The 24,699-nt window shown below is 32.0% G+C and overlaps 5 protein-coding genes across 7 annotated transcripts; 2 read left to right on the top strand and 3 right to left on the bottom strand.

The window, feature by feature from the left end:
• Positions 1 to 609: 609 nt before the first annotated feature.
• LOC129288947 (uncharacterized) lies at positions 610 to 3,298 on the top strand. The gene is made up of 4 exons (XM_054925763.1): positions 610 to 1,007; positions 1,745 to 1,876; positions 2,583 to 2,669; positions 2,925 to 3,298. The coding sequence occupies exons 1-4, from the start codon at positions 704 to 706 to the stop codon at positions 3,056 to 3,058; spliced, it is 657 nt and encodes a 218-aa protein (XP_054781738.1). The 5' UTR covers positions 610 to 703; the 3' UTR covers positions 3,059 to 3,298.
• Positions 3,299 to 3,382: 84 nt separating this feature from the next.
• Positions 3,383 to 8,657, bottom strand: LOC129288945 (uncharacterized). 2 transcript variants are annotated; one of them, XM_054925760.1, is made up of 5 exons: positions 8,311 to 8,657; positions 5,702 to 6,931; positions 4,369 to 4,515; positions 4,098 to 4,278; positions 3,383 to 3,782 (listed from the first exon to the last, which is right to left on the bottom strand). In XM_054925760.1, exons 1-5 carry the CDS (start codon positions 8,545 to 8,547, stop codon positions 3,601 to 3,603), a joined length of 1,977 nt encoding a protein of 658 aa, XP_054781735.1. In that variant the 5' UTR covers positions 8,548 to 8,657; the 3' UTR covers positions 3,383 to 3,600. The 2 variants fall into 2 exon arrangements, with proteins under 2 accessions (XP_054781735.1, XP_054781736.1); XM_054925761.1 differs by having other exon boundaries at positions 5,702 to 6,945; positions 8,311 to 8,441.
• A 1,214-nt stretch (positions 8,658 to 9,871) lies between these two features.
• LOC129288946 (xyloglucan endotransglucosylase/hydrolase protein 2-like) lies at positions 9,872 to 14,797 on the bottom strand. Its single transcript, XM_054925762.1, has 4 exons — positions 14,579 to 14,797; positions 12,518 to 12,618; positions 12,241 to 12,434; positions 9,872 to 10,352 (listed from the first exon to the last, which is right to left on the bottom strand). The coding sequence occupies exons 1-4, from the start codon at positions 14,775 to 14,777 to the stop codon at positions 9,962 to 9,964; spliced, it is 885 nt and encodes a 294-aa protein (XP_054781737.1). The 5' UTR covers positions 14,778 to 14,797; the 3' UTR covers positions 9,872 to 9,961.
• A 1,784-nt stretch (positions 14,798 to 16,581) lies between these two features.
• Positions 16,582 to 18,691, bottom strand: LOC129287950 (NADPH-dependent aldehyde reductase-like protein, chloroplastic). Of its 2 annotated transcripts, none has more exons than XM_054924239.1 (2): positions 18,101 to 18,691; positions 16,582 to 17,053 (listed from the first exon to the last, which is right to left on the bottom strand). In XM_054924239.1, the coding sequence occupies exons 1-2, from the start codon at positions 18,495 to 18,497 to the stop codon at positions 16,758 to 16,760; spliced, it is 693 nt and encodes a 230-aa protein (XP_054780214.1). In that variant the 5' UTR covers positions 18,498 to 18,691; the 3' UTR covers positions 16,582 to 16,757. The 2 variants fall into 2 exon arrangements, with proteins under 2 accessions (XP_054780214.1, XP_054780215.1); XM_054924240.1 differs by having other exon boundaries at positions 16,582 to 17,155; positions 18,101 to 18,679.
• A 2,037-nt stretch (positions 18,692 to 20,728) lies between these two features.
• LOC129288309 (uncharacterized) lies at positions 20,729 to 23,188 on the top strand. Its single transcript, XM_054924826.1, has 4 exons — positions 20,729 to 20,928; positions 22,220 to 22,409; positions 22,593 to 22,742; positions 23,068 to 23,188. The coding sequence occupies exons 1-4, from the start codon at positions 20,729 to 20,731 to the stop codon at positions 23,131 to 23,133; spliced, it is 606 nt and encodes a 201-aa protein (XP_054780801.1). The 3' UTR covers positions 23,134 to 23,188.
• The last annotated feature ends 1,511 nt before the right edge of the window (positions 23,189 to 24,699 follow it).

Raw genomic sequence — 24,699 nt, 5'->3', positions numbered from 1 at the left:
AACTAAATTAAGCAAGAATCAAGCTTATTTCATGCATAATAAAATCAAACTTCTACTTCATTGACATCGCCCTTGTGAACATCTTTAGATAAGAATTCATTGAACCTTTTCTTTTGAAACTTATATTGTGAAAGAAGGCAAGAAAATTAAAAAAATTAATGCTTTGTGGACTTCATAAATATGAAAATAAATAGTATTTGATCAAAATTAAAGATAAAGTGTTGGATGATTTGTTTTTCTATAATAGAGATTACTTAGCGCTCCTTAAAAAATAATTCGTGACTAAATTTGAGTCTTCATCATGTTGACGTGTCATGTCACATGTCATTATGAGCCATACATAATACCCATTAGCTAAAGTTAACGATTAGTTACTGATACTCTATTTTTAAAATTTTATAATTTATTTTATACTATTTAATAATTTAAACTACTAGATGTTATTGGAAAAATAGTTTGGGATTAAATTTTCTATTGTGCCCAAACAAAAGTTACGTGCGAAGTACACCGACCCGATCCTCATACCCGACCAAAGATACGCGGATCCGGGTCCACTGTGAATCCCAGTCATCTCCCGGGACACTTCCAGAAACCGTTGGAACCTAAAGAAAAGGAAATATACACAGTAGTGAGTCTTCAAGAGCATCACTAACCACCTTCAAGAATTTCTCAAGAGAGATCATTCATCGCAATTTCGGAGAAAATGTCAGCTAAGAAACCCATAGCGATAAAACTGCTATGCCCTTCACTGTCGAAAGTAGTCCGACTTCTAGTTGCTTCGGATGAACAGAGAATCGACCTGGGCTCCATAGCTCGAGATTTTGGGCTCGACCCATCGACGATCAAGTTGAACGGTCACTTTATAAGTAGAGGCGTCGACCTCGTTGCCTCCTCTGTTACTTGGAAGTCTCTCCTCTCTTTCTTCTCTGCTAAAGGATTGCCCACTGGGAAAGACGACGGTGATGCTCTTGATGTCACCGGCAAACTCTGTAAAGCTGGGAATAAACGTGAGTCTGTGTGCTATCTATTCACATATACGTCGCAACTATTTGTTTTGTATGCTCATGTGTTTATTGGATTTCTTGAAACTGTGACAATCAATGGGTATCCCCTCTCCGATTGCGAATGCTTGATCTTTTGTGGAAAACTGTCGTTAGAATAAGGAAAAGGGCATGCTCTATTTGGTTGATCTTAAAATTTTGTGTCATGTATCACAACGACTATTTATTTGTTTGTTTGGGCAGGAATTTTTTGTTTGATTGCGTGCAACAATTTAATTCGGTTGGGATACCCCATTGTGTCAGGGAAATTTTATTTGGTATGATTATTATTAGAATTTGATACTTTTAGCCCAAAAGTTTGTGGGTGTTTGAACAATGTAGATTTGTATATTTAGTACAATGTTTGCTCAAACCTCACGGGGAGAGTTGTCAATATTTAGTGTCCGAATGTATTTCAAACATGATTATATTCATTAGTTGGACACTTGTACATAATAAAAAAAAATTGTAGATTTGTATGTTTATCACTTTTACATTTATAAATCACTATATATCTTTTTTGTGTCCCCTTGAAATCTCCTTTTGATCCTAAGTCAGCCAAAACCTCAAAAGCAGGTAACATGGCTTTCCATCCTTCTAGACACAGATCGTCACAGGGTGCTCTTATTGTGCTATGTCTTGTATCCATGTTAGTATTACTGCTTCTGAGGCATCTGATGAGTTGTGAACTTTTCGTTTTGCAGGAGGGCATGACTCACAATATGCTGGAAATGAGGTTTGTAAAGAGATAGAAGGTGAGAATTTTGGTAGCAGTGGAGGGACTCAGGAAATAATCGACTTGCTTAAGAATAAGAAGTTCAGAGAAAGCAACCCAGGTAAATGTTTTCATGAAATCTTTTTATATGGATGGCAATCTTGGTGATTCTTGAAGGCTGAAGATATATATATGAAGATATATGTATGACTTTTATATATATCTAGTTGACTGACCCCTTCTAGAACCATGGGTATAAAATGTAGAGCAGAAGAAAACACTTATGATTATGAATAATAATGTAATAATAATGTGATTAGATTGTGTGCTCTATATATCCGAGCACTCTCTTTAGTCTGATGTATAAGCCATTTCCAATATATAACCAAAAAAAACTTTAAACCTTGTTAATTTTATCTTAAAATTAACAAGTTTGCACCTTTGTCCCTAATAAATATTTTTAAATCTCATTATTAGTATTTTTATTCAAAGCATTTAATAAGAACAAAAATATAAAGAGGAATATTGAAAATTGACAAGTACCCTATAAATAGGATTAAATTTTTTCTTCTCTCTCTACCCTATAAATAGAATCAGAGGAGTATGTGGTATTTAGGTACCACAACAAGTTCAGAGACATTCTAGTTTACAAGGCAATAGATGATAAGCATAAGCTTATAAAATATTTTGCAGCATTCATTTTGCTATATTTGTAACTCAGCTTATATTTCTTCATAGCTTGTCCATAGCCTAGACAAAAGATGCTTGCATGTAAAACTCTATCGAATGTTTATGACATGGATCATTTTGGTGTATTTGTATTGCAGTTATCATGAATGGCCTAGGCTGCAAGAGAAAGCAACTATGTGAAGATTCCAACCTATTCAAGAAGCTAAAAATAAATGATACGACAGGCATGTGTTTGTTCTAATTCTCCATTCAACCGCTCTCTTCTATTGATTTTCTTATCATGATCATGGTTTTTTAACTTCGATTGAATCTCGGGATTGGTCCATGATCTGATCAGCTTTTAATTTTTTGAAAATGTCGATCTATTAATATTTCTGAAAGTTAATATTGTGGCATCTAACTGTTAAATACGTGAATGTTACATTTTTATTGATGAATTTCATTTCAACAAAACTGAACGTTGAATGGAATCTACACAGATAGTCAAGATCAAGCAAGTGTTCCTGCCAGTGACATTTCAGGCAACCAGTTTACATGCAGAAATGCAAATAAGAATCTGAAGCGGATAAGAGACGAGGCAATTGTAGCTGCTCATTGTAAAAGGATTAGATGAATTCTCATTTTATTATCTAAGTACAATTTACCTTCTTTTTTTTTGGGTATATTAGGAGAATTTGAACTTTTAATCGTTGCCCATGCCCCAACCCGCTTCATTCTTGTTATTGGAGCTCCATCAAGTAGCTCCTATGATTTTCTTCCAAATTTGTTATTTTGACGGACTCACCATACATCGCCATTATGTACATCAGCCTGTACATTCTAAGTTGAAGTGAAAGCTGTAACTTTGATGCTCTTCGTGATGTCCTTTAGCCATGCTAAAGGGGGTTATAAAGTTTGTGATATCCGTACCATTTCAATATCCAAGGTATTTGTGGAGTAATTGCAATCTCTAATTTTCTATTACGTGACAATAATCGAAATCAAATAGTTAAAATGTGTATATGGTCAACAACTCCAGTTGTTCATGCGTTAAATGTAACAGGGTAATGGAATCTGTGTTGCCTTTTGATCAACTAGGAAAAAAGATACAAAGGCAAGCATATTAACTATATGCAATGAGAATATGGTACAATTAAAAAAACTACCTATTCGGTATCATTGTGAGAAGTATTGCCAAGCAACAGCAATGCCTGCAACAATTACCACTTTTAGAATCAATTTTGGACTGACAAGGGATGAGGAGGTTGATGATGGCTGAGACGTCTCTGATGATTTCCCTCTTAGTTTGGCAGACAGCTTAGCTAATACTTGGCGAAGAAACCCAATTTTCTTGGCACCTACAAGCAAAAAATACAAAAGAGGGGGGGGGGGCGGCGGAATCAGAAACTGAGTAACCATTTAAAAAGTGCACACTCAAATTTTATTGCACCTAAGTTTAAGAGCATAACATGAATATGGTCGTCATTAATAGAGAGTGAATATAGCATACAAGGAAGGTTTGCAGAAAAAGGGTACATATTAGATGAAGATTGAGATATTGATATACATGGAAATCTTGTAGGCATCTTTTAGCATTTTGACTTGGTATTTGGCAACAAAATCGATTTACTTGTGGGGATCAAGACGCAATTAGTGCACTAGTTAGGGATTACCTTTATCTTTCATACGTCTTTCCTCCTCTCCAACACGCCTACGGAGTACATTTAGCAAAGATCCAAAGTACAATGCAAAAACTGTGCATGTAATTGTGATGACATTGTAAGGCATGCTAAAATCAGGTGTCGTCAAGGGCACCAGCAGAATTTCTGTATATGAAAGAACAGGACCCTTCTCCTGCATTACAGATCCCATATACATAGGTATGACGGATGGAAATCTTAAACATACCAGAGTTATGACCATGATTGTTCAAATTCAAATTACCTGTAATTTTGATAACATTGGTGGCTTGCTTATAGAATCGTCAGGAAAATTCAATCCAGCATGGAAGTTTGGAAAGCTTATTATTGCTGATGGAATGTCAAATCCTTGGTTAGCATCTGGAGGATACTCATCAATGTGCAAAAAGCCCTGTGAAGACCGAAGAAGGTCGGTTAAGAACCAACATCAGAAGAAGAAACTGATTTCACATTCATCCACCTTGAAACTGTCTACTACATTTCTTTTCATACAAGATAGCAACCATTATTTTTGGTAATGGAAAAATAATTGACTGATGAGATGGGAGAATAATCCTGAAGTTACAAATACAGAGGATAAAGAATCCTTTACAAAGAAAAGTTAACATAAAAGAAACAATCCAGGCTCTAACTAAGAAAAGCCTGCGGATCCCTTTGAAGTTTTGTAAGGGGTATCCCTCTAAAAAAAAAATAATTTGCGGTGACCCACAACTAGGACATACAAAAAAAATCCTCTTCCAAAGAAGATGTGGTTGAAGTGTTAATTGAACGCTCTAATATTCTATTTTAAAGATTCAAACATTGCTTCCATCTAAGGAGTAGGTTCAGAAGATCATTAACTCAGAATTTCTACAATAATCTAGAAGCAGATCAAAAAGAAAAAAAGAAAAAGAAAGTTGCTTTTGATGGGTAGCAAGGAGAGGGTGAAAGCCAACCATTAGTAAGATGGAACTGTTGAAAATCAGGGGGGAAATTAAAAATAGAAGATGAAGGCTACTGGCCTCTTCAGCCTCAAAATGTAAGCTTTTATCAGGTCTCTTGACTTTTTATCTGAATTATATACATAGTGCGCTCTGCAGCCATACATGTGGCATAGTGCCATCCTCCATGGCATTACAATACACAATATAGCCTACCATTAATAACTATGCAGATGATAATAATCCATAATTTAAGACATATAACTCCATGATAACTATGCAGATAGAACTCCACCATATTCTGTTATTTTGTTTCCACTTCCCATCACCAGCCTGAATTCATTGAAGTAAATATTTTGAGTTGAAGTTTAAAACATCGAGAAACTTGCATTACTAACATTAGACAACACAATGCATTCATCTTTCAAAACTAAGGATTTGGACCTTTGAGTACTTATATATTTTAAAAGGCATTACACAAACAAAATTAATATTGTGTATGATTCCTCATTCTTCATATGACACCGCATCATCAACACTCCTACCTAATTGTCTTGTGAGGTTGGTTTTAACAGTGTTATGCAAATAGTGCTTGACATCAACCAAAGTAAAGTAATCCAAAAGGAAATTAAACAAAATAAAAAACACAGAACAAACCTTGTCAAACTCTAAATTTAGGACAGCTGACTTCATGTCACAGGGAAATTTAAGAACCAGCTCCATCACCCCAGGTGATACTTTGTCTTCAGATGGAGAAACATGCATTCTCTCAACAAAATCAGTAACTACTCGACGCCTTTCATCAACAAATAGTTGTAGAGTATGATAGTATACTTTAACATACCAAGGAACAATTTGTAGAACATTAACTTGGAACCTACACCCCTCTTCTACACCATTAGCACCAAGGAAACCCAGGGTCAGTTCAGTGGATTTCAAGGATATTGCAATAGCCCCCCTTTCATTTCCACTTCCCATTAAAAATCTACTTGCATATAAAGGGGCAGGTGAGCTTGACCAAAGAACTGGTTGGTTCCATGTAAACCTTAAATCAAATTTCTCAGTTTCTCTATGCTCTTTGATTGAATATTCATACAGAATTGATGGGCTTTTTTCTAGTTCCTTATGCACCCTGTCAGGATTAATAGACAATTCAAAGCCAATGTTATTCTTCAAATTTTCAGTTGCTGTATCATAAGCATGCTTCTGGAGATTCTCAAGTTCAGCGACAAGACCTCTTTCAACTTGAAGATAAACATTACTTGACTTGGCAAGAGTACATCTTCCATTTATTTGCCTGCCAAAAATTGAACTCAAAGACCAGCTTGGCTGCATTTTTGACTCATTCTCATAGTCCACACCAGCTCTCTGACCATTAGGCAGAAGTGCAACTGTAAGAGTTTGTTCTAACATAACTCCTGAATCTAATCCATCAGCAGATTTAGATAGAGTCAATCTCAATCTCTGAGAATGGTAAAAGCTTCTGTAAATAGATGGTCTATCCATCAAGGCAGAGAGACCAGCTTTATCTCGACAAGGAAGGAGTTTCAACCAGGGAGTGAGATTCTCAGTGCATACTGCTTCACGTGGCAATGTACCATATCTCAAACTTCCTGAAGCTGGTTGAAAGACCAATTTAGGAGGAAAATAAGTGGTGGAAGACTCTAGGAAGTTGATTGAAGCACAGAAGAGTCCTGACAGTGAGTGTGTTAAATTCTTCCAAGATGCATCAACCTGATGTTCTGGGACATCAAAGACTGCCCACAACTCAACTCCAGGAGGCTTTGCATTGCTGCTTGATATTGGATCAAAACCACCCCAGCTTTCGTAGTTCCACCGACCTTGTGTGAAAGATAACTCCATCGCATTAACATGATACTTCTGAACCTGTCAATTTAATACTAATCCACATGTTATTTAGCACTCAGAAGAGAGCAATTCTTTTGGAGCACCAAAAGATTTTAAAAAAAAAAAAAAATCAAATTTTACTCAACAATCCATAGCAAAAGCATTTTCATTACGAAAAACAATAGTTTAGACCAAAGTATAAGCTTAACAAATTAATGTTAAATAAAGGAATTTCTTTACTACTTTAGACCTTCATCATCATATTCAATAAAGAAGCTATATTAAGAAAGCCATGTGCTGAATTAAAGACACAAGAATTTTGCTTTAGCAAAATACAGAACATAACAGCACTTGTAGTCCTTAAAATGCCTAAGCTGGTCAAAAGAAAATTTTCAAACATAACAAATCCAGCATCCACCATTTACACCAAATAATACGCCCCATATGAGAAATGGCCACCAAAAAAAACCTCATGACTTGAATGAACAATTGAAAGGTATGGATTTTCAATCTTGTGTGTTTGCAGCAACTGTTGCCTGTTCTTTTACAGAGTAAAAGAATTTGTCCATTGCCATTTCAACCTCAACAGCTATGTTAAGATATCCCAGATTTATCCTCCCACTGAACCATAAGAAGTCCCACAGTAAACCTCTTTGTTCCTTATACTTCGAGCAAATTGATAAAGGGTAGTCAACATTTTGATTTTCTCAAGTGCACTAACAGTGAGAGACTTCGTCTTTCCATTGTGGTGCAACAGAAAGCACAAGCTATGAATGATTGTAAGGTCCGCCAAAACCAACAATGAGAAAAAGAAACCTATCGAAGGCTGTGAATTTGAAAAAGTACCACCAGTATATAACCAAGGAAATGCAGATTCTCAGATTTTAACCACCCGTTTTCCCTTAGTAACAGTAACTAGATGCTACAATATTTTCCAAGCAAATGAATAATAATCAAAACAGGATGTGGGTTCAGCTTCGTGAACTAATTTGAACAATCAACGAACTCGAATGAATAATTCACATCTTGCTAAACTTCAATTACTTAACCATGTGAAGATAGGTCCATTAACTTTGTCCAATGTCTCTACGTAAAGAAATCTTTCTTTTCGTGATATATATGACAAGCTGAGTTTGGTCACACAACTGAAGCAGGGAAGAATTACTTTCCTATTTTCACTAGCTAAAATCTAATTAGTCGACTTAACTTTGGCACACGAATTATTTAACAGACCATCTTGGGACGGCGCCCAATAAGTTTATGATCCTAAAATTTAAACTAACTACTCATGCATATCAAGATTTCAGTGAAACAGTTCAACGGATTGAAGACAAAAGCATTCCTTTCCCGCAAATTTACTATCACAAGTTTTCCCATCAAGCAAAAACCAAGGTAAAAGTTGGAGAGCAAATACATACCAACTGAGATATAGCTTTAGGGAAGAGGTGGTGATGGCGAGCAAATGAATCGGTGAGGGGAGCATTGCTTTGGAAGTGGAAATGCGCGAGCACTTTACGATCAGGCAAAGGCTTGAGGAGCAACTCCTCGGTGAATTCTTCTTCTCCGAACGCCGATCTGATTGCAATTCCAGAAAATACGATCGGAAAGAAAAATAATAGAAAGAGAGAAGAGCTCCTAATTGGGAGAAGAGCCATTGGTGTCTTTGGCAACACAGTGATCTGACTGCTATACGGAGTTCGCCATGGATTGGACACACTCAATCACTCGGAGTGTGAACTCGCGAGCTGTAAATTGGTCAAAGAAGTTTTTTTTTTTTTTTTTGGATTCCAAGATGTTCGCGCAGTGACCAGCGATTAAGAATTGGGCCTATAGAGATCCATCGTCATGACTCACAATCAGTGGACAAGCTCAAAATCAATATCAACATATATTAGCCTAAATTTCAAAAACACAAAAAAAGAAAAGAAAATAACCGATTACGATTGTTTAAGCACCACATCTTTATTTTAAATTTAGGGAAAAATATATTTAAATCTCATATAAAAAAATTAATTATTATAAAATTTATTAACAATTGAACTAAAATCATTCGTTAAAAACTGAAATAAGGTTAATCAGTTATTAATAACCTCAGTTTAATTGTTAATAAACCTTTAAAATAAATAATTTTTTATATGGGATCTAATTGTAAGTCTTCCTTAAATTTATGTAAATGCAAACTTTAAATAGCTACCTCTTCTTTTTTATTTTTGACATACAAAAGACAAGCTATAATTTGGACAAGATTCATCTAATAAGTAATAATAAATTTATCAACCTAATAAAAGACAGAGCAACCAATAATAGATTTATTTTCATATCTATATTGAGCATCTTTGGCTAGGAAGACGGCCCCTTGTAGACCTTGAATTGCCACATCTAATTAGAGCATTATACGTGACAATATGCAAGTCTAATTCATCTAGATAATTAATCAAAAAGAAAGAAAAAGACAAAAAAAAAAAAAGGCTAAATAGGAGTTCTGTATCAAAGTCTAAATTAACTTTTTTATCATCGATTCCTTCAATTGCCCTGATCATGTTCAATCAGGACATGGAAAATATGCCATGAATTGAAAGGTAAAATTTTCATCTTTATCAACAATGTTGAATTGATTAGAAGTGATTCAATTCCCGTTAAACAAGTTGCATGTTCATATAATTCTATGAGAAAAACAATTCCTTTCACAAAGCCTCAAAATTCATTTCCTAACATGTATTCTCCAAAACATTTTTAGAATTATTTTCTCTGCAAGACATTTTGCACATGATCAACAAAAAATCATAGATGTAAATTAAGTTCAATAAAATGTCAATCAGAATCGCGCTTGAAAGTGAAATTGGTGGTATAACTGATGAGAACCAAATCTCTTCATAATATCCATACAAATTAAATGTGGTTTGTGTATCAATAATGCAGCAACATTTGATATTTATATTCATACTTAAAAACTATAATAAATCATAATATTATAACTCATGAAAGCAGTATGACTTGTTCCCTATGCTTCGTGTAATGTTTGAAACTCGCACTACTGGTTACAGTAAAAACTAGATTCGTAGCGAATAATTAGCATTCTTTAGGACGTGTAGAAAACCTAGGCGAATCATCACAATAATCATAGGTGACATAAGTTTTCTGCACATTTTCATACAAGGTCTGCCTTGTAGGATCTAGCTGCCAAAACTTCTGTCTGTTCCAAGAGAACCTGTCAGAGAAACAATCTTGAAGGTTTGATGATGATGAAAAGGTTTGAACTTCACAGCCTCTAACACCAAAGTCTTTGAAGGAAGCTTGGAAAGGAGCATAGTCCCAATTCACTTTGCTTTTGCCTCCATTTGTTGCCCAGTTATTTCCATCCCACAATGTTGCTTCTATTCTCATTGCCTTTGTTGGGTATCCTGCTCCTATATCAGTCTTGTTCTTGTATACCCTAATGGGAACTCTGTCCACAAAAAATCTGTGTAACAGAGAACATGTGGGAGTTAAAAAAGAAAGAAGTATGGGCAAACTTATGTGTGAAGTAGGCTCTATAACATTGTACTTTCCATGTATTTTTTTTTTCATTAAATATGAAAATTACATTATGGCATGATTGTCAATTTAAAACTTTTGTTCACATTGAAAATGGACTCCCTCACGAGCGAGGATACTAAGATTTCATATAAAAGAGATAGATACATGACATTAGGTGTGTTAGGACCATTTGAACTCATGACTTTTAGTTTTTAGAATGTAGTTTTGTATTTTTGAGATGTGAAATATTGTTTAAAAATTTTATAATTAGGTAAATTGATTTTTTAAATATGCATTAAGGAAATTATTGAAAGTGAATTTGGGAACCACATTATTAGAGCTTTTCAAATTAACTTTTTGATATTGGGTTCTTGAATTTACCATACCATCCTTATTCCCTTGTATGTGTTAGTTTGAAATCTAGTTTTTTGACTTTTTTGTGTGTTAGTACCCTCTTTCAATATTTATTGCATACTTTGTTTTATTAAATGACTTTCTAGTATTGGGTTTTTGGCAAACTAATAAATGTAAGGGAATAAGGATAGCATGGAAAATTTAAAAACATGACATTAGAAAGTCAATTTAAAAAGCTTTAATAATATGCATTTTTAAATTCACTTTCAATAATTTTCTCAACATGCATTTAAAAAGTCAATTTATTCAATTATAAAATTTTTAAATAAAATCTCACATTTTAAAAGTGCAAAAGCATATTTCAAAAAGTTTAAAAGTCATGTATTCAAATGGGTTTTGAGTTCTGTTTCTTACACATGGATCCTAAACTATCATGTGTCTATATCTCTTCTTGTTATGAGTTGAGCCACCGTGCGGAATCAAAATTAGTCCATGATCAACATAATTAGGGACGAACTTACATGTAACAAAGTGGGGCAACTATTCTTCAATCTATTATGTATAATATAAAAATCATGTGTCTTCATCTCATATATGTTAAGGACTTTTGTAGATATGGTCTATGTCATATGACCAAATCAAACAAACAGCTTAACACTTATTATATTTTGTATTATTGCTGATTTATTATATTTATTAATGATATATCATTGTGCATCAATAATAAATTCATTATAAATTTTTAAATTTTCAATGATAAACTTCATATATATCAATAATAAACCCTTGTATATCAATATGAACCGATCATACTCCTAAATTTTTAAAAATTTGGTCCATATTTTCTAAGCACAAGATTTTTTTTTTTGTCAGTGGTCAGTGGGCTAATTCATTCAAAACATTAATTGTCCCCGGTGATTAATAATATTATTTTTTTATGCCATTCAATTTTTTATTATTTTTTATATTCATAATGTTCATATCTTACAAAAAATATCACATCTTATACCTATTATATTTTATTTTTTAGTATTATTATGATACATTTTTTATATGACAAGTTTATTTTTATATGTGCCAATATACAATTAAAAATTTCTTGATCCGTCACAGAATGTAATGTCAAAGGAGAAAAATAGAAGTATGCATGGTGCACATGTTAGTAGGCCTCTGTCTTTTCTTTTTCTGTTTCTTTTTTTTTTTTTTTTTTGGGATGTAGACGAGGCCTCATTTGGATCCAAGTGATGATAATTAAATTCAAGTTGAATATGACCATGATTTAAATCCTTCTTAAGTAATTAAAAAATTAAATATCACCTAATTAAATGAAGAGCATTAATTAAGTTTGAGCAAATAAAAATTATATATATACACAAAATGACAAAACCATGCATATGAAAGACAAAATTATGGATGTTCCATTCAAAATAAAAAAATAATAATGAACAATATTAAAAGATAGATATAGATTAGCTTACACAATCTGATGCTGATTGAAAAGAATGGAATAATTGTGAAAACCCTGAGAAGGGTCAAACCAAAGATGAAGCCTTTGCTCTCTACCACCATTGCCATCTACGTATATATTGGTCTGTAATGTGTGGGGCCCTCCTTCTTTATTTCCCAAGAACTCGTAGTCTATCTCGTCGTGATGATCGCCATGTGAACTCAGCTATATACATATATCCATCGTCCAAATTAATTAATTAGATATTAAATTTATAGAATCGTATAAAATTAAAGGAAGCATCATACATAGTAAGCAGTTACAACTCCGGAAGTATCTCCACCTGGCACTTTGATCCTCATGTGGAAGAATCCTGAACCATAGGTCATCTTTGATCCAAACCCGGATCCTATTTAATGCCCACGAAAAAGAATATTTAATAGATAAAAAATCCGAAATTTAATTAGTTTCCAATGTCTTTGGGTTTTAGTTTTGTCCAAAATTCCAACCGATCATTTTGGAAAAAATTAATTTACAGGTTCTTCTAATTTTTTTTTCGATTTTGAATAAGTTCTATATTTTATTTTATTTTAATTAAATTTTTATAGTTTAATTGATTAAATATGTTAGCTCTTAATTATTAAAATATTTTAATTTTTTTATTTTAAAAATGAAATTAAGGATTCTTATATATTTATATAATTTTAAAAGACTGTATAATTTTAAAATTAATTGCATAATTTCAGTAATTCAAAATTTATATAATCATATTATGTGTTCTCAATAACTTCCATGCACGTAGAATTTTCATAAAAAGTTAATAAAAATATAAATATTGTATTAAATATTTCCTAATTTAAAATTGAGGAGAATTCGAATGATTTACAGATTAATTATATATCTATATATATATATATTCTAACTAAGAATGAAATCAAAATCACAAAGCTGAATTAGATCTTAAGAAAGTTGAATCCTTCATGTTCGTATGGTGTTGTCTGTATATCTTTTTATATAAAATGTGTGCCATTATTCTATATAATGTCTTGCAATTCTAACAAAACTAATAGTGGTTTAAAGAGAGACGCCATAAAGTACATGTTGAACCATAGACTTTTACTCTCTCCATTTCAAAAGATACATCTTTTTAAATAGAATTAATGAGTAAATAGAATCTTAAATTTTTGTTCGAAAATCACTCTGAACCTTAAACTCTTAAAATATATAAAATAAATTTAAAATTTTTAAATTCATAACAAAATAAATCCTGACCGTTAACTTTTTAACACTGTTATTGTCTACACAGATATTGTTTAGGGTTTATTTTCCTCCGAATGTAACACTGACCATTATAATATCTACATAGACAGTTATGGTATTAAAAAAGTTAATAATCACAGTTTATTTTGTTATGAATTTAAAAGTTTAGGGTTTATTTTGCATATTTTAAGAATTCAAGGTTTAGGGCAATTTTTGAGCAATAATTCAAGATCTTATTTATACATTCATCCTTTTAAATATTTTGCACATAGACTAAGAAATGCAATTAATAAACACGAATATTTACTACATTGTCAAATTTAACCCTAATAAATGTTGTTTTAAAATTGCTGGAGTTAATAAGTGTATAATAGAAAAAAACCTTAATAAATGTTGTCATGAATTTTTAAAAAGACATGTAAAATGAAACAAAAAATTCTTCTGAAAAGACTTATATTTTGATACAGTAAAGTATATTACGCATTCTTTCTTGTTTCACATTTTCAAAAGTCCCAATTTCAAGTCGAACATCTGAAGACTAAGATTCGTTTAAAATTAAAAAAATAAGTCATTTTTAAATAATCTAAAAATTTTATCAAAATATATTTATTTTATACAGATTTTATAAAAATCATATATTATTTTATGTTTGGTTATAAACTTACAATAATAAAAACTAATTATTATTTAGTTATTTTTTATATTTTCGTGAATCTTTATTTATAAAAATAATTTATTATTTAGTTATTTTAAAATTTTATAATATCCATGTATCTTCATATTTTTGTGGCATTCTTTCTCATCTATTACAGCATCAGATTATTTGTAGAAACTATTTAAAGTCGTTTCTGAATGTAATCAGGATTTTTTTTTCAGATCTTGACTATTTTCAAAAATTTAAAATGATGATCAAAGTTTACAAAATAGATTTTTTCCCCAAAAATTAGTATTTTTCATTAAAAAAAAAGCTCAAACAAACCAGCGCCCTAAATTCTTGAGATTGTAAATTTAATTTGTGTGTGGATATGTGTGTGTGTAGAAACACAAACAAAAGGAGGTGTGTGAGTGTTGTGTGCGTAAAAAAGAAATTGAGAGGGAAATTAAAGAACCTGAAGAATTATCCATGGAGAGCTGAAGTTGATTTGCTCGGTCGGAGGGCAACACAACATGGTCATCCCCATACATAACCTCATAGTGCTCCTCAAAGCTTACTTCATCATTATTATCACTCCCAACAACGATCCCTTTATTATCCTTAGCAACGAGGATATTTATTATAACAAACACAAATAGCAACCAAGATTCCATATTAGCCCCAAGTCACCCAATTTTCTATACCTTGCTTATTCAATTTGATATATATATATATATATATATAGAGAGAGAGAGAGAGAGAGAGAGGAGAACTTTCAAGCTGTTGCAGACTACACACACACGATAAGAAGGACGTAAGCTTTATGTGATTACGAAGATTTTGAAAAGCAACAAGAAAATGGTCCGTAATATAACAAAGTGCCGCCATACTATTCTCCCTGTAGTAAATCACTTCACCAATTCATGCATGATACCTTACTTTCGAAGCAAAAATTAATATATTCGTCAAAAAAGTAATTATGTAATACAGTTAATAATTTTAAATATGGGTAATATTTAATAAAACTTATAACTTGAGACACTTGTCTTTTTTTAACAAGTGCATTAGAGGTATAATTTTTTGAATATAAAATACTATAAACGTTGATTCAATCAAAGGTTAATACAATTTGGACCTTGAATTATAGGTTTAGAGAGAATTTGAATCTTAAACTTTTATTTGATATATTCTAAATTCTAAACAATTAAAGTTTATACAATTTTACCCTACTGTTAAATTAAAGCAAATCTCTGTTATTTTTTTTAAATGAGGCTTAATGTGCACTTTTAACCAAATTTTACTCTCCCTCTCTCTCTTACCCTCATTTGAAAAAAATTGCATATTGAACCTTATTTTGTGAAAAAATAATAGACATTTGCTTCAATTTAATTGTAGGGATGAAATTGCATTAACTTTAATTGTTTGAGGTTTAAAATGTATCAAATAATAGTTTAAGGTTTAAATCGTCCTTAAATCTATAATTCAATATTCAAATTACATATTAACCCTACAATCAATAGATATATAGAAATTACCTCTCCACACTAACTAATAAATTTCTATTTATTTTATACACAAGTAATTTATAATTTGTTCATTTGTAATTATTTAGGTGGTTATGGTGTTACGAAAATGCATGTCCTACAAAATAACACAAGAATCTCCAGCTTTTAAATTGTTGGACAGTCAATAATGCTGTCCAATATATACTGTAATAAAGCATCAAAGGTAATTACTACGATGTGGGAGAAGCTTCCTTCTTTTGTCTCAATTTGTTAATCGACAAATTAAATCTGAATTGAAATTTTACTATTTTCACTTTTATTCAATGCTCATATAATTTGCTGGTTTTCGTGATTTACATACATTAATAATCTTGAATGTTCTCATCATGCAAAGCTTGTGGCCCGAGGTCTAATGTCATGCTTAGATTTCGGATTTTGACATTTTCGGGACGGAAATATGTATCGAAAGATTTATTTCTCCCTTTTTTTAAGAGAAACCTTAAAAAAAAACGTGGGCCTACCACTATAAATTGGTCTTGGTAGAAGTTATAAGCTTTTACTTCTATTTGATTCAACAATGTTTGAATTTGACTACTAATTATAATATCATGGATATCAGATTCCTTATCAAACATGACAATTTTTTTCTCCATTTTCTCTTCTATTTATAATAGAATGATTAACTTAATAGTTATTTTACGTTATAGATTTATTGAATAATTAATACCTCCTCCAGTATTTTGTTAAAAAAAAAACTTTTAAACATCTTACTAGAATTAAAAAAGGATGATTAAACTATTAATCCTGTCTGAAAATGAAAAAGATTTCAAATTTTGCGTATGCTAAATTCATAGTACATTATTTAAAAGAAAATAATGAAAATTATTACATTCTCTCGTATTATCTAACATATTTTTAATAGGAATAACATTTAAATATATATATATATAGTAATGAATACCCATCAAGTCACTTAGACCAACTATTCCTAGTAGAATATGCCTTATACTATATTGACATTGATACAACAAGCATCCCTCTATAAAATGCTACACATGATTCGCATAATTTATAACTAAAACTAAAATTTAAAAAGGTGGAGGAATCACAACTGATTATGATTTAAGAGATTTAGAACAGACAAAGTGTCTAAACAACAAAGCCACCATTGACTCTAACAACCTGGCCGTTGATCCACTCTCCAGCATCACTAGCCAAGAAGCCCACGAAGTGAGCCACATCCTTGGGCTCTCCAAGTCTTTCCAAAGGGCAAGCATCCACAATTCTCTTTATGGTTTCCTCAGTTTTGCCTTCAAAGAATAGCTCAGTGGCTACAGGCCCTGGTGCCACACAATTGGCTGTGATCTTTGTTCCTTTCACCTCCTTAGCCACTATCTTTGTCATCGTCTCCACTGCAGCTTTTGAAGCTGCATAGGCTCCATAACCTGGCAAGTTGTTCCCAACAATTGACGTACTTATCAGTATGATCCTTCCTCCACCACCTCGAACTAGCCTATTTGTCGCCTCTCTTGTGCACAGAAATGCACCTATTCAACCCCACAAGGAAAAAGAAACAGAGTTTTTTCAGAATTTAGGATCATGTAGCAGGGGTTAAAACATGGTTTTGATAGAACCAACCTTTGATTAAGCGCGCATACATACATACATACATATATTAGTAGAGACCATCCTGTTTAAAGTCAATACTAAATATGAGTGCCTCTCCCACTCTGCGAGGGATTAAGTTTTGATAGAAGCAGCCTTTGATATGCTTATGTCAAAACTTAGTTTTTGCCCCATTCCAACATGATTGCAGATACATCCTTCATCAACAAAGATTTAAACATATACTAGTATCATGATTGGGAACTATTGATTCAGTGTCAACATGAGTTGTTGGGTTATCTAGTAAAGAGGAAATGATAAAGCTTTTTTCGTTATACTCATGATATGTGGCTTCAAATTCTCCTAGCTTTAATAACTTATAATGTTAGTGGTTCTTTCTCTTAGTATTCCCTATTAAACCAAATGGAATATAGGTCTCTCCTTGCCTCTGGAGAAGCTTCAACTTTATGCTCATCAAACAAGTAACTGCTGACCCAGAAAATTATTTGATTTATTCAGAGCCTAGCTCTAAAAAAAATTATGATTATATGTACACGTTGAATGTAAGAAATAGCAACTTTATTTCTGTGTTAGCTTGTGCATCACGTATGAACCATTTGAAAAAAGATAAAAATGCAACAAATTTAGGATTTCAGCGGAGCAAGTTAACTACCTAACCCTTGAAATGTTTAGACATGTTGATCTTGCCTTTGTTCTTTTAACAAGTGCTTTTAGAATTTGTTATTAAAAAAGAGAAAGTATTCTTACTCAGTTTAATTAGAAACTTAAAGAATCACTATCTCAACCACTCGCACCATTTGTCTAGGCTGAGGCTCAAATACCAGATTTCGAAAGCAAAGAATATTAACAATTTATGGCATAATCACCTCTAGTGTTGATGTTGAAGGTTCTGTCCCAATCCTCCAACGCGGTATTTGCAATTGTCGGGTACTTCGGATCAAGCACTCCGGCACAGTTCACAAGAATATGGATCGGCCCAAACACTTGCTCCGATTTCTCAAACAGCAGCTTCACCTGATCCGGATCCGATACGTCCGCCTGAACAGCAACGGCTTGAAGCTCTGACGAACTGGAGGCATTATTGAGCTCAGAAGCGAGCAAATCGGCTTGGGTCGAGCTCAAAGCGTAGTTGATTACAACCTTGGCTCCGAGTGAGTGGAGATGAACAGCTATGGCTCGGCCTATGCCTCGAGAAGCCCCCGTCACTATGGCCACGCGGTCTGTCAGTGGACGAGACGATGAAGAAGAAAAAGAAGAAGCCATGGATGGGCTTTTCCCCCTGATTGATGACGATGATAGTTCTTGTTGGGATTTCGTATGTGCGATTTCGTGGGTATTTAATGGCCGCTATTTTAAAAATTTTCAATAGAAGATTTGAGAAACTTCAAACTACGACGTTGAAGAAAGAATCCATTGAGTTTTTTTTTCCCGTTATTCTTCAACCCAGCCTCCACCAGAGTTAAAATTCATGACATGCAAAATGTTATGAAAAGATGAGTGCACCTTGAGAAAATGTAATGTAATTAATTGCCGTGAGGAGTGATGCTAATGTGTATAGCAATTTAATTAAAAAAATTACTTATTATTCACTCCTACTTAGGAGGAGATATTTTTTTTTTATTATAGGCAGAACTTACTTTTTATAAAAAAAAATAAATACATTAAAAATTAAATTGATTATCGACACGATCAGGACAATGGGTTAATGATTTACTGATTCAATTATAATTTTATTTAAATTAAATGAAAATACTGAATAAATTTATATTTTGACTAGAATTTATATATTAACAAGTGTCTGTAATTATCCTGAGCTACTAAAAATACATTTGTTTTGGATAAATTTTGAAAAAGAATGCCGAATTCAATCTGAAAAAATAAAGTATTCCCGACTTGCTGGACTCGAACGGTCAAACACAACTAAAATAGAATTGCGTTATCTGATAAGATGCGTCATGGCATACGCATACCTCAGTTCTAGAAAATAATGGTAATTGAATAGTGGTCGCAGTTGGTTACTTTGATCTTCTTTATAAATTATTTTTATTAACTTTATAAATATTAATATAAAAAATAAAAATGTATAGAATTTTAATTTTTAAATATATCTCATATAATAAATTTAAAAAGTGATATTATATTATTTTTTTCTTTTATAAAAAATAATTTTAAAAATATTTTTAAATATTACTTAAAAAGACACAATGTGACTTATAAATAGAATAAAATAAATTTTTTAAAATATGTTTTATAAATAAAATTAGAAAAAGTATGATGTAACAACTTAAAAAGTTGACATTTGTTGCATTAAAAAGCAGGACATGTGAGAATTTTTTTAAGTTTGACTTTATTTTAGACCAGTTTGAATAAACTCAATTTAAATAAGCACATTTCATCCAAATTTTTAACTTTGTCCACACATACTCTCATTTATTATTATTCTTTTGGATCCATCATTTGGGGTTGGGACCCTCTCCTAATCCTCTATCTTCTCATCTCATCTCTCATTTAAAAAAAAAACTAGATTTTAGACTCATATAATGTATGAAAATATCATCCCACTCATTCAAAAGGAAAGAGAGAGCATAAAAGATTCTAAAGGAGTTATTTTTCAGAAAAATATAATTATTAATTTCTATAATTTTATTGAATTTTGTTTTTAATTCTCGTAATTTTTTAGTGTTTTCAATTTTTATAGAAATTGAAAATATTGAAACTATAAGAATTTGAATAATAAATCTCGCTCAATCTTATTAAAATTATAGAAATTGAAAACACTGGATAAAAATTACATGAATTAAAAATAAAATCTGATAAAATTATAAGGACCGAAATTGAGTTTTTCCTTATTTTTTAACAAAGGACAAGTGATTTGGTCAAAAAAAAAAACAAAGGACAAGTGAAAATAATTAAATACCTATTTTAATTTTTTAAATCTTGTTAGGCATGAGAGCTCTCAAGTAGGTAGAAAATTGCAAGTTTAATCTCACTTATAATTTCAAATCTTTATTGCTTACTGCTCTAAACTAAAATAAAATTACAATAACATAAATAAATTGCCTATCATTTTTATTTTAAAAAATTATATTGAACAGATTAATATAATCTTTTATATAAATATACGCTTCATATATTATATAAATTATTAAATTATTTTATATCTAATAAGCTTTTGAATCCAAATATATCTTTCATTTAGTCTAGATGGTGCGAGATTATAAAATTTATATACCTTGTTTGTAATATTTGTCAAAGTAAGGGGGTGTATTTGTCCCACTCGCTGAAATGTGGCTCGTCTGTTCAACAGCAATGGGAATGCATTTATTTTCATTTTGGGTGAATATGAGACCCCAAGGTAAGATGATTCGACCTCTTGACTAATCAAACTAAGTACCCTTTGGGCGAGGCTATAAATCAGACATGTTGCAAGTAGATCCTCCCTCACCCACTTCATTTACTCTGGCCCGCATTTTCCCCGCATGTAAGAATCTTCAATGCATTCTCATAACAACAGAGCATTTTCTCAATCAAGAACCCATTCGCCTCGTGTTAAGAAGATGAAAAAGAAGAAGAAGCAATATGGTGGCAGAGCAACCTGCTCGCTCCTTCCCTTGGTTGAGCTCTTTGATCAAACTGAATTGCCCCTGCGCCATGGACAAGAAAATAGAGGATGTAGTAAGAGCGGCAAGGTCTTGTAATGCTTTTATGGATAGTATGATGATTTTTTCCCTAACATATGCATGTATGGCATTGAACTTCACCTAATCAACCTAAATCATTGAAGTCTTTCTAAGATGTTAAAAAATATTGTGATAAAAGTTAAGAAATTGTGTATCACTCTTCTTTTATTTTATTTTATACCCTTAAATCTTGTAGTCAATTAAAATTCACTTATCTCTCCACCTCTCCTTTAGGGTTGCACAAGAAATTAGACGGGACTGGACTTCACCTTAATTTAAAGTCTAATCTCTTTTATGAAAATGATTGGGTGAGGCAACATGTAATCCGATCTGATTTTATAATAACTTAAAAATTAGCAAGATTAAACTTGGTTCATAAAATTGGAAGAATAGTCCTATTAGTCTAGTACTACATAGCATTTTTTTTTCCTTTTTCCTTTAAGAGAGGCAATAATCAATTTCAACCAATTAAACTCAATTAATATAATAAAAATATTTATAATCATAATAAATTCATAATAATTTTCAACAACGAGAAAAAAATATTTTAGTTACAATCTAAGTGGTCTAAATTATTAACCTATTAGTCTAAGCATGCGATCGTATTTAGGAACCAGACTTATTAAATTATTAATAGTCTTAACTTATTGTTATAAATAATTAATAAATTAATTACAATCATATTAAATAAATTTAATAGGACTGGACTGGATTAAGTAGTTCAAATACCTAGTCTCCAGTCAATCCAACCCAAAAAAAATTTAATTTTTTTAATCTTTTCAATCTTAAAGGATCATTTTTTAATAGAACTGAATAAGATTAGACCTTCTCGAGTTAGATTAGGTTGAATGGGATTGAAAAAATTTTGCACAGCCCTACTCTCCTTTCTTAATATGTAAAAATGAGTTGTTTTATTAAAAAAATAATTTTATAATCTAAATTTTATATTTTTAAATAATTAAGAAATGTGATTGAAATAACTATAAAAATTAAATTGTAATGAATTAGAATTTACGAGTTGAGTTGCATCAAATTAAAATTATAAAGATTAAATTGCATTAGATTAAAGTTCAATAACTGAATTTCAATAAAATTAAAATTATAAAAACTAAATTTTAATTTTTTGAAATAATTAAGAATTGCGATTGAAATGACTTTTTTGACCTTATCGGTGGCATTGGTCATGTGAATTGTGTCGTTGCTAACTTGCTATGAGAGAGAGCGAAGGAACGGACATAGATACATCAAAGGTTGATTGAAACGCCTCGGGAACTGCATAGCGAAGCTGTGATTATTCTTGTGAAGCGGAAGGTTACCACTGGCCACTGCCTTGTATAATTGCGAGTGCCTCAAGAGATTCCATGTCGACTACGACGCAACAGAGAAGTTAATAAGTTGCAGAAGCGAAGATATCTGCAAGTGGAAGTGGCGCTGGCGGTGGTGGGAGCCAGCCGGACGATCTATCAGCTCACATTATCTCAAAGTCAAGAGCCAGGTTTAATTTCGTCAGAATCGTCACTTCCGATCTTAATTGTTTCTAATTTTCGGTTTTTTGGTACTATAATAAATGAAATTTGATTCTGAATCTTCAATTTTCGATATGGAGAATGGCGATTTTACGCGTACTGTGTGGTAATTCTTCATCTCTCTTCACCGGTTTTTTATTTGTGTGCTGCAGGACGGTGACGAGGTGTTCTTCAAGATCAAAAAAGGAACTCCACTGCGAAAACTCATCAATGCTTATTGTGATCGAACATCGCAGAACCCAGAGTCCGTTGCTTTCCTTTTTGATGGACGCAGAATCAGGCCCGAACATACTCCTCGTGAAGTAAATTTTCGGAAATCTCAATCTATCTAAGTTTAATTTAGCAGAAAATTATTCAGAGAAAACGAGATATAGTAAATTAAATTATAGATTAGACCCACGTGAAAGATCGTCTCCCCCTCCTTTCATGTTTCGTTTGTTTCTTTCTCGCTTTTAAATTTGGGAGGAAACTTATTGGCAGGCTGGCAGGTTTTAGATTCAGTCTACGTGTAGAGTCTTGAATATTATTCCTACAACTATACATATATATATATATATATGTATATGTATATCTATATCTATATCTTTGATAAGGTTATTATCATCATCTTTCACTTATTTCTTCCAGCTTGAAATGGAAGACGGCGATGAGATAGATGCAATGCTGCACCGGACTGAAGGTGGAATTCATTAGTTTCTCTAGGGAGAAATAATATATGCATTGAATTTTAGTTGTAGTTCAGTTTGACGATGATGAGTAGCTGTCGTTCTTGTGAAGCATGCATGTATATTGTATAACTTGAAATTACGAAATTAATAAAAATTGTAAATCAATAAAAGCAGAAAAAGCAAATATGAAATTATGTTCCTAACATAAAAACAACCAAGGCTATACTTAAAATAAGCATAAAACAATGAGTTCTTTTTTTATAAATCTAAAATTTAAAACAAAAAATTCAAAAAACTATTTTTTTTAATTAAAAGTGGGCCAGCCTGCCATAGGTTACGGATTAGGCAAGGTGGGCCAGATGAGGCCGCCTTTAAATGGGTTAAAGATTTTTGGCCTCTGAGCTCATCTGATCCATATTCCGGACTTCAAAGCTTCAAACATTATCATTATACCAGAAAACTAATGAGACCTTTTAATCTGTTACCCCCTAAATTAAATTAAAATATCCATTAAATTTGAAACTAAATAATTTGCTATCAAGTTAAATCTAATGGCAGAGAACCATTTTGAGTTTCTTCATTAACGTCCGACTCATGCCCGAACGTATTGCTATACAATTTTTTTTTTTGGTCCGGGAAATATGAGATTAATTAGCCCCCAAATTAATATGATTGGCGAGTGATATAGGAGCTAAGTAGTTAGTAACTACACATAATTTAAGTTAAATAGTGGTGAATTATATTAACAATAAAATAAGAAACGAGACTTAAATAGTGGTAAATTATATTAAAAATTATGAAAGGGTCGGGAGAAGGTTATTATTATTATTTTTTTTAAAAGAGCCTAAGTGCATGGACTGGACTGAAAGTGATCAGAATCTTTTTGTTAACAGAAGAAGAAGAAGAAGCAGGAATTGGTCAGAAAATCAAATTGGATGAAGATTATTCCACTGAGAAGAAGAGCGTTTCATTAGCTGGAAATTATCGGAAACGAGGTTGGAATTTGGATTTCGTTTCACAGAGGGAAGAGCCACCGTTTTATTTTTCTGGAAGCTCCTAAACCAAAGTTATTGGCCGATTGCTTGCTTTAAAGATAGAACAACGTTTCCTTAACCTGATTGGTTTTAAGGTTAATGTGGATGACTTGATCACTTGATTTACGATCATGAACCTACTTCTTGAGGGCTCTCTTCTTAGGCATTGTTTTTTTCTTTTTCGGGGAGAGAGTATTTTAAAGTTTTTGTTTAGTTCTTGATTTAAGAAAATTTTTAAATTCAGTGAAGTATTTATGAATTAATTTTAAAAATACCCACAAATATAAGTGGTTTATTTGGCCGTGGCATATCGTGGGGTGCCATGCATGCTTAATTTTCCTAGTAGGCATGGTTATAACTTATAAGTAAAACGAGAAAAAAATAGTAGGTGCATGAGAAAGATAAAAAAATATTTTATTTGATTAGAGATATTTTGATTATATATATATATATATATTTATAGGAATAATACCTAACAATTTTTTATGGTTCAGAGGCTTAAGATGGAATTTTCCCAGTCCATTACATTAGTTGAACTTAATTAGTGCTTGTTCAGT

Source organism: Prosopis cineraria, unplaced genomic scaffold (genome assembly GCF_029017545.1).
Source record: "Prosopis cineraria cultivar Desert tree isolate PC_DT_omini unplaced genomic scaffold, ASM2901754v1 PC12, whole genome shotgun sequence".
Classification (NCBI taxonomy): Eukaryota; Viridiplantae; Streptophyta; class Magnoliopsida; order Fabales; family Fabaceae; genus Prosopis; species Prosopis cineraria.
This window is presented reverse-complemented; position numbering and strand designations above follow the sequence as displayed.

Excerpts from the sequence above, each read along its gene's own strand:
- LOC129288945 (XM_054925760.1), bottom strand. The coding sequence starts at position 8,547 with ATGGCTCTTCTCCCAATTAGGAGCTCTTCTCTCTTTCTATTATTTTTC. Across the intron at positions 4,516-5,701 it reads TAAATTTAGAGTTTGACAAG|GGCTTTTTGCACATTGATGA; the intron begins GTTTGTTCTGTG and ends CGGTCTTCACAG. Across the intron at positions 3,783-4,097 it reads AAGACGTATGAAAGATAAAG|GTGCCAAGAAAATTGGGTTT; the intron begins GTAATCCCTAAC and ends TTTTGCTTGTAG.
- LOC129288946 (XM_054925762.1), bottom strand. The coding sequence starts at position 14,777 with ATGGAATCTTGGTTGCTATTTGTGTTTGTTATAATAAATATCCTCGTT. Across the intron at positions 12,619-14,578 it reads CTCCATGGATAATTCTTCAG|GATCCGGGTTTGGATCAAAG; the intron begins GTTCTTTAATTT and ends GGCATTAAATAG. Across the intron at positions 12,435-12,517 it reads GAGTTGTAACTGCTTACTAT|CTGAGTTCACATGGCGATCA; the intron begins GTATGATGCTTC and ends ATATGTATATAG.
- LOC129287950 (XM_054924240.1), bottom strand. The coding sequence starts at position 18,497 with ATGGCTTCTTCTTTTTCTTCTTCATCGTCTCGTCCACTGACAGACCGC. Across the intron at positions 17,156-18,100 it reads CTTCAACATCAACACTAGAG|GTGCATTTCTGTGCACAAGA; the intron begins GTGATTATGCCA and ends GGGGTTGAATAG.
- LOC129288947 (XM_054925763.1), top strand. The coding sequence starts at position 704 with ATGTCAGCTAAGAAACCCATAGCGATAAAACTGCTATGCCCTTCACTG. Across the intron at positions 1,008-1,744 it reads CTGTAAAGCTGGGAATAAAC|GAGGGCATGACTCACAATAT; the intron begins GTGAGTCTGTGT and ends TTCGTTTTGCAG. Across the intron at positions 2,670-2,924 it reads AAAAATAAATGATACGACAG|ATAGTCAAGATCAAGCAAGT; the intron begins GCATGTGTTTGT and ends GAATCTACACAG.
- LOC129288309 (XM_054924826.1), top strand. The coding sequence starts at position 20,729 with ATGCATTCTCATAACAACAGAGCATTTTCTCAATCAAGAACCCATTCG. Across the intron at positions 20,929-22,219 it reads AGTAAGAGCGGCAAGGTCTT|CGGAAGGTTACCACTGGCCA; the intron begins GTAATGCTTTTA and ends ATTCTTGTGAAG. Across the intron at positions 22,743-23,067 it reads CCGAACATACTCCTCGTGAA|CTTGAAATGGAAGACGGCGA; the intron begins GTAAATTTTCGG and ends TATTTCTTCCAG.